General features: G+C 40.7%; 1 protein-coding gene across 1 annotated transcript in view; it reads right to left on the bottom strand.

Annotated features, from left to right (window-relative positions):
- Positions 1-12,755, bottom strand: part of ap3b1a (adaptor related protein complex 3 subunit beta 1a) — a 411,535-nt gene that overhangs the window by 219,740 nt on the left and 179,040 nt on the right. The window contains exons 10-13 of the mRNA XM_072516008.1: positions 12,291-12,345; positions 12,113-12,184; positions 10,126-10,188; positions 7,274-7,406 (exon numbers count right to left, since the gene is read on the bottom strand). Of these exons, the coding sequence (XP_072372109.1) occupies positions 7,274-7,406; positions 10,126-10,188; positions 12,113-12,184; positions 12,291-12,345 (323 nt within the window). The remainder of the gene's footprint in view (positions 1-7,273; positions 7,407-10,125; positions 10,189-12,112; positions 12,185-12,290; positions 12,346-12,755) is intronic.

Here is a 12,755-nt window from a genome sequence, read left to right as displayed (position 1 = left end):
CATCAGGAATTCAATTTTTAAATTCCTCCAAAAGTATAATTTCTCTGAGAGCTTTATACGTTTGGTCTATTTTCAAAGCTCTTATCCACCTATCAAAATTACTCTGTTTGTGCCTTTCAAACTCCATGTATGTTTGACCAAATTCTTTCCTTAAATTTCTAAACCTTTGTCTGTAAGCTTCAGGAACTAGCTCATATGCACTTAAGATGGATTTCTTCACCTTCTCATACGCTCCAGATACCTCCTCCGGTAGTGATGCAAACACTTCACTAGCTCTACCTACCAGCTTTGTTTGAATCAGTAATACCCACATGTCCTGTTGCCATTTCATTTGTTTAGCTACCTTCTCAAATGAAATGAAAAAGGCTTCGACCTCCTTCTCATCAAACCTTGACAATGCTTGGACATATTTAAATAGATCCCCACCACGTCTTCGACTATGGCGCTCTGTCTCATTATCCTCATCCATCTCCTCCAACTGTACGTGTCCCTTTGCGTCTGCCAATTTTAACTGATTTTCATGTTTCAGAGCCATTTTCCGAAGTTCAAACTCTCTCTCTTTTTCCCTTTCCTCTCTATCTTCTTCTTTGTTTCTTTCTTCTCTCTCCTTTTCTTTTTCCTCGCTATCTCTATCTCTTTCTTTTCCTATCATTGCATATTCAAGCCGCTTTAATTTTTTTCATGTTCAAGTTGCTTTAATTCTTTTTCATGTTCAAATTGCTTAATCTGCAACTGGAGCTTTGCCATATCTAATGAGTCAGAATGTATCACAGGCAAATGTAAATGCGCAGTTACCGCGTTAAGTGCCTTACCTTTTCGTATTTTGCTAGGCAGTGTTAACTGCAATGCTTTTGCCAAACCCAACAGTCTGTTTTTAGTCTCTGTCAGTAAGGTATCACGTGTTACCGTGTCCACCCCCAAAAACATCTGAGCCTCCGAAAGAGCCATTGTTTACAACACTCTCCCCACTTAAACTAAAATACCACACTGGAAAAGCAACACTCCTTCACTGTCTTTAAGTTCACAAAAGCCAATCCAATAGATAGACTTTTATCCCCCTCGAGCCCCCAATTGTTATGGGAGAGGTGTTTTCAGAACCCCAAAATGTATCATGGAGTTCAACCAACCTCCCCCTTTAATGGATTGTTGCTTTTGAAGCACACGGCTTGTTCCCCAGGTGTGGTATCACAATTATGGACTCGTGGTTTTTAAAACAAAACAATGTTTATTCCATGAACTCAAATTAACCTTTTAAAGAAACATTGGATCTCTTAACACCCCTTACTTCAAAGGTAACCCCGAAAATAATACAATACTACCCAAATCTTGCAAACTGTTCCTATACACATCCAAAAAACTTCACCTTCACAAAAACAGACACGAGGTTACATTCAATATATTTATAGTCTTTGGATTTGCAGCCATCAACAGACCTGTTCTGTGTTTTCTTCTTGCAGCTCTTTGCAAAACACAGACACTCCCAGCTTTCTCCTCAAACTTGGCTTTCTCCTTTCAAGCATCTCACAGCAAACCAGCCAGGCACTTTTTAGCTGCTCTCTCCCAAAACTGAAACCAAAGACTGCAAAATGGCTGAGCTAAAGCCCAGCTCCACCCACACTCTGACATCACTGCATTTCTTAAAGGTACATTGCTTAAACATCCATTTCTTAAAGGCACTCTCACATGACAATATACACAAGGGGTTAAGGTAAATACACTACAACTAAGTAACCACTAGAGGGAGCACCAGAGATATATATATATATACATAGACAAACAGGAAGTAGGCTCTCTATTTTCACAGGAACGGCAGCTGGTGAGCAGGACATAGACAGGCAGCTCAGATGTAACATAGTCTAAGCGCTGGAGAAAGAACAAACTCACAATGTAGCATCTACTTCAACTGTAAGACTACGAGCTATATTCAGACACAAGGAATAATACATGGTACCAGGACCAGGTGACTTCAGAACGCTTACTAGAAAAGTTACACAAGATGCAGACAAAGCACAATCGAAAACAGAAGAAAACTCTGACGTGGAGAGACTTCGCTGAATCGATGCAACTCATTGGAACTCCACCGCAGCTGAAAACAACCGGTAATTTAAGTCATAGATGGAAAATCTTTAAACAAACGTTCGAACTGTATATCGTAGCTAATAAGTTGAGTACGGCCTCAGAAGAAATTAAAATAGCACTTCTCCTAGCAGGACATGAAGCTAGAGAAATCTATAACTGCTTTAATTAATTGAAAGGTGAAGACAACACCAAATTAAAAAAATTGAAGATTTCTGTAACACCAGTAACAATGCTGTTTTAAGTCAATCTGTTGCGAAACTCAAACAATCATCAGAACAGAAAGGGTTAATGCTGGAAATATTTAACTTTTGTCATAGATGCCAGAGAAACGGAGAGCCCATCACTGATTTTATTACAGACCTCAAGTTAATAGCACAAGGCTGCAATTATGCTGATTTCAGAGACACTATGATAATGGATCAATTAATTTCTGGACCATCTGATCAAAATTTGAGGGAAGAACTTTCACAAAATAAGTATCTAACTCTAGAAATCGCTGTACAAAAATGCCTTGCCTATGAACAAAAACAAAATCAAAACTTTGAGTCTTTACAAACAAAGAATCAATGTCTAGAAAACAAAATCCGTAAAAATGGCGCAAATACTCACCACGAGGCAGAGTTGAAACAGAAGACAACGGAAGTTGGGAGCGGCAGCCATCTTGCGTGTGTGCAGTCTGACCAGTCCGCACATGCGCACTTCCCTAAAAGACGCAAACCGGCAAAACAGTGTTTTGCACATGCGCGAGAAGCCGCGCATGCGCAGTCGAGAAGAGCGCACAGTAAAGGAAACTCGGATTGTGCATGCGCAATCCATTCCTACGCATTACGTCACGAGCGTCATGGCATCAGAGGCCCCGGACCACGCCCTCTTAAAGGGGAAATGTCCAAAAATTGGAAAAAAGAGTTTAAAAGAGTTTAAAACACAATTCTTTCACCTCGAAAGACCGAACAATGCCTGAACTTCTACCAACAGTGAAAATAACCTCCGCAGCACCCTGGAACAAGCAGTTTGCACCACCCAAAGTGAAGAGCACAATGACAAATCTGAAACCAAAGAAGATGATTTGTTCATTGAACATGAAGAGCACCATGACAAAAATCCGAAGCAAAAGAAGATGATTTATTTATCGAAGAATACTACTCAGACACGGCTGAGTTATTCGGATATGATGATCTTACAAGCATCAGCGCCACGGTTGAAAAGCTCAACACGACTCTACTCATGAAATGAAATGAAAATCGCTTATTGTCACAAGTAGGCTTCAAATGAAGTTACTGTGTGGTAGATGAATCCAATACCATGATGCAATGGCAGATCATCGATACACTGGATGACAGCAACCTGTCAAATACCCAAGAAAACAATGCCACACAGCGACTACTGAATGACTCCGTTGAGAGAGCACAGATCGACTCCACAGCGAGATCACTGCACGACTCCAGATAGAGAGCGATGGAAGACTCCACAGCGAGACCACTGCACGACTCCACAGAGAGCGATGAAAGACTCCACAGAGAGAGCGATACAAGCCTCCAGAGAGCTCGTTGACAGAATCAAAAATGGAAGCAACTCAAGACTCCATAGCGAAGTCCATGCATGAACAAGACCATGAAGGTCTATCAACCTTATCTGAGCAGCCAGCAGCAGACTATGAAAGTCTACCAAGCACACGTGAACAACAAAAAGACTATGATAGTCTACCCAGCTTATTTGAGCCACCAGAAAAAGACTATGAAAGTCCACCCAGCTTATTTGAGCCACAAGAAGACTATGAAAGTCTACCCAGCTCATTTTCCCAAGACACTGAATGTCTACCCACTGTATGTGAGACAAGTGACGAAGAAATCACAATTCCCATACAAGATGTGCAAGATCACAGCGAGACTGACAGATCTCAGCTCGTATGTACAGAAGCACTCAACAATCAAAGTGAAACTTTGAGTTCAGTGAGACCACGTCAATTAAAACCTCATCTACTCTAACCTATCCATAAGAAAATGAAATCTTGAAGATTTTGACTCCAGAAGAGGAGCATCAAGAAACCAAAGGTGATTCAAGTGAACCTGAAATGACTCCAGAAGAGGAGCACCAAGGAATCAAAGAGGAATCACACGAACCACAAAGGAGTGAGGTCACAAAGATCAATGAAACATCAGATCATTCACACAATCCTCAAGAAAAAACGCTCAATGAAACATCAGATACCACAAAGGACACTGACACAAATAACTTTGAGAATGACTCGAATTATCCACATGAAACAGTCATTGAGCGCAACAACAACAAAAACCACAAGAAGCACAACAGAAACAAGAACAACAAAAACAAGAAGCACAAGAACAACAAAAACTACAAGCACGACAACAAAAACGACAAGAACAAAAACAACAACAACAACAAGCATAACAAAGGCAACAACAGCAACAACAAGCATGACAAAAACAACAACAATGAAACAACAACTTGTACGACATGGCACAACTCTGTACATGAAGGACAATGTAACAGCACAGCTCAAAACAATGGCAAGAGTACAAACATACCATGGCATGTCAATGAATCTCACAAATTCACATTTGCTCCACTACAAACAAGCAAATCAGCTTTCAAGGCAGATGACATACAGAATCAATACCGCAAGCACAGGAAAAGTCCAGGTCAGACAACAAAGATGGCATACAGGATCAATGCCACAAACACAGGTAAAAGTCCAGGTCAGACAACAAAGTTGACATACAGAATCGCTACCACAAGCATAGAAAAAAAAAGTCTAAATCAGACAACAAAGTGATTTGGCCATTCAAACACCTCATGACGACTTCTTGGTTACTTAAACGCAAGAACACTGATGACGTTCACAAAGAAATGACAATATCAACATCACCACATCAACAACAGAAGCAGAAAGCAACTCAACTGAACAAATTCATGTTTGGACTCATAATTTTTTAAATTAAGATTGGACTCAAATATTAATTGGCTTTGCATAATCATCAATATCATCACAACTTGTACATGTCATCATTTATCGACATGTTTTGTACAATTTTCTTTAACAAAGTAAAGAAAATATGTAACAAGACAAAAGGGGGGATGTGGTGATATGCATCACTGTGTATATACACAAGGGGTTAAGGTAAATACACTACAACTAAGTAACCACTAGAGGGAGCACCAGAGATGTATATATATACATAGACAAATAGGAAGTAGGCTCTCTCTCTTCACAGGAACGGCAGCTGGTGAGCAGGACACAGACAGGCAGCTCAGATGTAACATAGTCTAAGCGCTGGAGAAAGAACAAATTCACAATAAAGCATCTACTTCAACTGTAAGATTACGAGCTTTATTCAGACACAAGGAATAATACAAAGGTAATGGGAACAAATGCTATTACAAAATACATTTTCCATTTACATATTATCATTCATCACCTCAATGTCTCCCCAGTTGAGCACTTTTTGAAGTCTGTTGTGATGAAGGAATCATAGCAGCCAGTTTATGCACAAGGTTCCAGAACCAACAATGAAATAAGTGACAAGATAACGGCACAGTAGCACAGTGGTTAGCACTGTTGTTTCACAGCGCCAGGATCCCAGGTTCGATTCCCGGCTTGGGTCACTGTCTGCACCTTCTCCCCACGTCTGCGCGGGTTTCCTCGGGTGCTCCAGTTTCCTCCCACAAGTCCCGAAAGACGTACTGTCAGGTAATTTGGACATCTGAATTCTCCCACTGTGTACCTGAACAGGCGCCGGAGTGTGGCGACTAGGGGATTTTCACAGTAACTTCATTGCAGTGTTAATGTAAGCCTACTTGTGACACTAATAAAGATTAATATTATAAGATAATCTGCTTTAGCGACATTGGCAAAAGGATAAATACTAGCAGGACACTGGTGGTAAAACTCCATCACTGCTCTTCCAATTGTTCAATAGGATATTTGACTTCCATCCAAGAGAGCTGACAGAGCCCTAATTTATTTATTTTATGAATAAATTTAGAGTACCCAATTATTTTTTCCCCAATTACAGGGCAATTTAGTATGGCCAATCCACCTACCCTGAACATCTTTGGGTTTGGAGGTGAGACACACGTAGACACAGGGGAAACGTGCAAACCCCACACAGAAAATGACCCGAGGCTGGGATCGAACCCAGGTCCTCAGTGCCGTAGGCAGCAGTGCTAACCACTGTGCCACCCAGAGCCTTAAATTAACCTCTCATCGGATTGCTGGTATCTCTGGTAATGCAGTGCTCCCTCAGTGCTGCACAGGGGTGTCAGTGTAGATGATGTGCTTCGGCCTCTGGTATGGGACCTAAAGTCACCTTCTTCTGAGATGAATGTATTACCAGTTAGCCTTTGCTTATGTGGTGAGTGAACATACAAATATGGGTTTTGAAGAAGAGTCATACAGACTCAAAATGTTAACTCCGTTTCTCTCTCCACAGATTCTGCCGGGCCTGTTGAGTTTAACCAACATTTTGGTTTTACTCTAATCATGAACTGGTTGGACTGAATGATCGGTTTTAGGTTTGTGACAGGTATTTTTATGAAATCTCAGTTTCATGCAGGGAGAAAGCTGACCAAAATACAGAATTATGTAGCCTACTAAATGAAAGAGTGTTAGTGCAATTTACTTCCTTCAAAAGGAGGAAAAATGATCAGAGTTATAAAGGAAGGTGAAATTCGATTCAACTGTTAATCGACACATTGTGATTATCCGGAAAATAAAACAACTCCACATTATGTCTCATGACACTCGAGGGTTCATCAGATTGCTTTTCTGAAGACTGGACTTGTGCATATGGGTACATGCAACGATTAGGCAATTCATCTATCATTGGAGATCTCCTGGTTAAACCCTGTGAGTTAGGCTATCACGCATCTAGATACTGGTAAGTAGAAGTAGATTCCTGGTCACAAGGGATGCATTTCAGCATACAGGAGAACCAGTTATTCTAACTGTAGAGAATAACCAGCAAACATTAATCCCTTGATTGAAAAATCAGTCAAAAAGTATCAGGTCACAGTGTAGCTTTACTGGACAATTATTTCTTCCCAGGAAATGGCCCAGTTCATTCATTTTAATGAAAAGACTCCCTTTCTAAAATGTATAATTATCAGTTAATGCAAAATAATGAGGTTTTTTTTCTTTAAAACTATAAACAATGAAAAAAGTAACATATTTTACCATCTCTGTTGGACAGTAGATACACCAACCCATTAAGACACGTATCTGTAACTTCGGAAATATTGGTGGCACATCTTCCAATTGCCTGAATTGCGGCTGCAGCAAATTGCTTGTCCTGACTTTTCACATAGGTCTGAGCATGAAGAGGAATAGGGAAAAGAAGATCAAGTCACTCGGATTGATGTTCACCATACCCCACAAGAAGAGCTGCAGGGTTTAAAAGTGCTCTGCTCCATTATTAACTTCACATACTAACTTAGATGCTACACCTTAATACGGTGAAATACAGTATTAAAAAATAACCAATAGGTGGATAACTGAATCAAACAGAAATGCATTGACACACTGCCACCAAGTGGCACAATGCGGTAAGGCATCTGCAATTTCTTGTTTTCAGGTCATCTTTGGAAGGAATGAGCAGAGGTTGAGATACCTAATCTTGTGTAACCCCACTCACATGAAATCCATCATTATGGACACACTCTTTTTTGCACACCATTATTTAGCAATTTCCAGAGCAACATTGAGAACAGATCACTTATTTTATCATCCATTGGGGAATGGCTCAAGGATCTACAGGATGCTCACAAAAGCAAAGTGGGTAAGAGGGCCAATCCATGGCTTACAAAGGAAATTAGAAATAGTATCCGATCCAAGGAAGAAGCATACAGATTGGCCAGGAAAACTAATAGGTCTGAGAATTGGGAGCAGTTTAGAATTCAGCAAAGAAGAACGAAGGGATTGATTAAGAAAGGGAAAGTACAGTACGAAAGGAAGCTTGCAGGGAACATAAAGACTGACACTAAGAGTTTCTACAGATATGTGAAGAGAAAGAGATTGGTAAAGAGAAATGTAGGACCACTGCAGACAGAAACAGGGGAATGCATAATAAGGGACAAAGAAATGGCTGAGCAATTAAATACATACTTCGGTTCTGTCTTCACAAAAGAGGACACAAATCAGATCCCAGAAATGTTGGAGAATGAAAGGTTCAGTGAGAGGGAAGAACTGAGGGAGATCAACATTAGTAGAGAAATGGTGCCGGGAAAACTGATGGGATTGAAGGCGGACAAATCCCCAGGGCCTGAGAATCTGCATCCCGGAGTGCTTAAGGAGGTGGGTCTGGAAATAGTGGATGCATTGGAGGTCATCTTCCGGGATTCTATAGACTCTGGAACTGTCCCTGCAGATTGGAGGGTGGCTCATTCCAATATTCAAAAAGGAAGGTAGAGAGAAAGCAGGGCATTATAGACCAGTAAGCCTAACATCGGTAGTGGGGAAAATGCTTGAATCCATTATCACGGACTTTATAGCGGAACATTTAGAAAGCAGTGGCAGGATCAGTCAGAGTCAGCATGGATTTATGAAGGGAAAATCATGCTTGACAAATCTGTTGGAATTCTTTGAAGATGTAACCAGTATAGTTGGCAAGGGGGGGCCAGTCGATGTGGTATATTTGGACTTTCAGAAGGCGTTTGACAAAGTCCCGCATAAGAGATTATTGTGCAAAATTAAAGTGCATGGGATTGGGGGAAATGTATTGAGGTGGATATAAAACTGGTTGGCAGAGAGGAAACAAAGAGTAGGGATTAATGGGTCATTTTCAAATTGGCAGGCAGTAACCAGTGGGGTACCACAGGGATCGGTGCTGGGACCCCAGCTATTCACAATATATATTAATGATTTGGATGAGGGAACAAAATGCAACATCTCAAAGTTTGCAGATGATACAAAATTAGGTGGGAGGGGGAATTGTGACGAGGATGCAGGGATCCTACAGCAAGATCTGGACAGGTTGGGTGAGTGGGCAAACCAATGGCAGATGCAGTATAATTTGGATAAGTGTGAGGTTATTCATTTTGGACGGCAGATTACTACCTGAATGATTGTAAATTGGGCGAGGGGAGTGTGCAGCGGGACCTGGGTATCCTTGTGCACCAATCGCTGAAGGTAAGCATGCAGGTGCAGCAGGTGGTAAAGAAGGCTAATGGTATGTTGGCCTTCATTGCGAGAGGTTTCGAGTATAGAAGCAGGGATGTGTTGCTGCAATTGTACAGTGCCTTGGTGAGGCCACACTTGGAATACTGTGTGCAGTTTTGGTCTCCTTCTCTGAGGAAGGATGTTCTTGCTCCCGAGGGAGTGCAGCGAAGGTTTACCAGACTGATTCCAGGGATGGCGGGACTGTCATAAGAGGAGAGATTGACTAGTTTGGGATTGTTCTCGCTGGACTTCAGAAGAATGAGGAGGGATCTCATAGAGACTTATAAAATTCTAACAGGACTAGACAGGGTAGATGCAGGGAAGATGTTACCAATGATAGGTGTGTCCAGAACCAGGGGTCACAGCTGAGAATTCCGGGTAAACTATTTCGGACAGAGATAAGGAGACATTTCTTCACACAAAGAGTGGTGAGCCTGTGGAATTCATTACCACAGGAAGTAGTTGATGCTAAAACTTTGAATATTGTCAAGAGGTGGCTTGATATAGCACTTGGGGAGAATGGGATCAAAGGCTATGGGGAGAAAGCTAGACTAGGCTATTGAGTTGGATGATCAGCCATGATCGTGATGAATGGCGGAACATGCTCGAAGTGCCAAAAGGCCTCCTCCTGCTCCTATCTTCTATGTATCTATGCGTGATAGGCAGAAAGTATATTTTAAAATCAACTTTTTCACCTGACACTGTTGCAAACTGCTCTGCTTAAATCAGACTGTAGGAATTTGACTACGTCAGATAGATGGCGAACATTCGACGTATTACATTTATGACCCATAACCCTAACAAAATACTAAAGATTTGGTGAAAAGGAGCACTTATATCAATCAAATCAGGCAGTGTGTTATTGGACCCACCTGAAACTCGCGAAGCACTATAGATATGTTGGTTTCGCTTGCCAGGTTTGTCAGAATCTCAAGCTGTATACAAAAATAAAATATCTTCATCACTCAAGGAATAACAACAAGAGCTGTGGCCAAACACTGTTATAAATCACAAATATTCTGCTGGTTGAAAAAAAAAATCAGAACTACATAACATTTAACAGTACTTTAAATGAAAACCAAATTAAATTCAGCATCTTCTTTTAATTAGCTTACTTATTTTCTTAAAAGACCAGTTGGCAGGAGACGGAGATAGAGAACAGTGATTACCAGCATTTTCATTGGGTTCCTGCTGTAAGAGCAGAATTACTGTTTTAAAAAAAATTTAGAGGAGCCAATTATTTTTTTTTTCCAATTAAGGGGCAATTTAGCGTGGCAAATCCACCTAACCTGCACATCTTTGGGTTGTGGGGGTGAAACACACGCAGACATGGGGACAATGTGCAAACTCCACACGGACAGTGACCCAGGGGCCAAGATTTGAACCCAGGTCCTCAGCGCTGCAGTCCCAGTGCTAACCACTGCACCGCTTAACACCCTGAGCAGAATTACGTGTAATACAAAATGTGCTAATACCACCAAACCAATCGACAGGTAATAATAATAATAATCTTTGTCACAAGTAGGCTTACATTAACACTGCAATGAAGTTACTGTGAAAATCCCTTCGTTGCCACATTACGGCGCTTGTTCGGGTACACTGAGGGAGAATTCAGAATGACCAATTCACCTAACAGCACGTCTTTTGGGACTTGTAGGAGGAAACCGGAGCACCCAGAGGAAACCCATGCAGACATGGGGAGAACGTGTAGACTCCGCAGAGTGACCCAAGTCTGGAATCGAACCCGGGTCCCTGGTGCTGTGAAGCAACAGTGCTAACCACTGTGCTACCATGCCGCCCTAAATACAAATGAGGCAAGGAATGTTCAATATCTTTGTCCCAATTGAACAGATCAACTCGTGAATGGTTGTGTTAACTCGCTTAGTTCACACTGCAATGGGAAAAAGTGTATAACACGAGTCACTTGCAGTGTTAATGTTAGCCTACTTGTGATCATAAAACATTATTTATTTATTTATTATTTATTAGCTAAAAGTTTCCAATCACATTACCAACAAAACGTATACAAACCATAACAAACGTCAATGGCAAAGTGATCAAGTTGAAGTCATTTTTTCCCAAAGTTTTGGAGGATCACATCTCGAATACTCTTGCCAATCAATATTCAGAACTATTTTGGAAAAATAATTCATTGTACTGAGTCGTGAAAATATGAGGATTCATGAACATTAGGGGATTTTGCTGGATAAGCTTTGGCAGCTTCTGTAAATTTTTCTTTTCAGGAAATCATCAAGTGGTCTAGAATCCACAATTTTTTGGTTTGTATACCTGCTGCTCAATCACCTTTTCCACTTTCGCATTTTATGTTCTTAAATTAATGGAATTAAAGCAAATAGCAGCTGTTGTTCAAGTCTGTATTGTCAGCTGCTTTTTGTAACTCCATTTGCAGCTCTCGTTGAAAAGTGCAGACTGGAAAACTAACTCAGTTAGAACCATCCAGAAGGCATTTCAAATACTGCTTGCAATGGTCGAAAGTGTTGCATGAAGTGGTTTTGTAAAAAAAAACGATACAGCACCCAAAACTACTGATCAATTTGAGACTGAATAAGTTCAGTGTCAGAAAAAACTCACAGGTTTTTTGTTTTAAGATCAAGTTAAAACAGACTAAGAGTAGAGTGCACTTGTTGAAAGAATTTGCACTAGATATGGTCATATAGTATCTCACCATCAAAAAGATTTATCTGCAACTCTAGTTAGAAAACAACTGCAACAATGTTTTCCTTCCAGCTGACATAAATTGATTAGATTTATTGTACATGGTGCAGTACCTGAATTCTAATTGTGGATTTTAAGCAAGGTGGCATAATGGCAGGGTAAGAATCAAATACCATATCTTACCTTCAAAATTTTTATCTGTGTTGGATCAGTTGATCGAACGTAAAAACTTTTCAAGTATGGTTCAAACATCCCCTGTGGAAGATTATTTGTCCTTTTTTTAAAAAAAAGTCTTTTTAAAGAGCAAAAAAGTATCCATAAATATCCAGCTTTGTTTACATCAAAACTAATGCAAGCATACCTTTCTTTGTATGGTCATTGTGGCTATGTTCTGCAAAACAATGTATTGCACTTCCCTACATATTGAAGAGAAACAAGGGGAGAGTTACTGAACAATAACAATTGCTCAGGGGTAAATCTTACACCTATTTTTGAGTTTGGCTACTTTGACATAGCCTGGAGAGGAGAAAAGAGCAGCACTCCCCCAGCTCTCTCAGTATTTATATCATGGAAAACTGTAAACAGCTCCTTCTTTGAATACTTGCGGATGCAACAACTTATACCTTCACTTCTTTCCACAGTTGCTCAGTGACCGATTACAGATGGGGTCATTTGTATACCCCAGTATCCCCATTCATTTGAACCGCAGAGATGTCACTTCAGGCTGGCCTAGAGTCAGTCTTGAACCGTCTTGAAGGATCAGTCAGTATTTTTATTCTTCAATAGGTGAGCATTGCTGACAAGGCCAGCCCTGTTGCTCTTCCCG

Source organism: Scyliorhinus torazame, chromosome 9 (assembly GCF_047496885.1).
Source record: "Scyliorhinus torazame isolate Kashiwa2021f chromosome 9, sScyTor2.1, whole genome shotgun sequence".
Taxonomy (NCBI): Eukaryota; Metazoa; Chordata; class Chondrichthyes; order Carcharhiniformes; family Scyliorhinidae; genus Scyliorhinus; species Scyliorhinus torazame.
The sequence above is the reverse complement of the archived record's forward strand: the minus strand, read 5'-3'. Positions and strand labels throughout refer to the sequence as shown.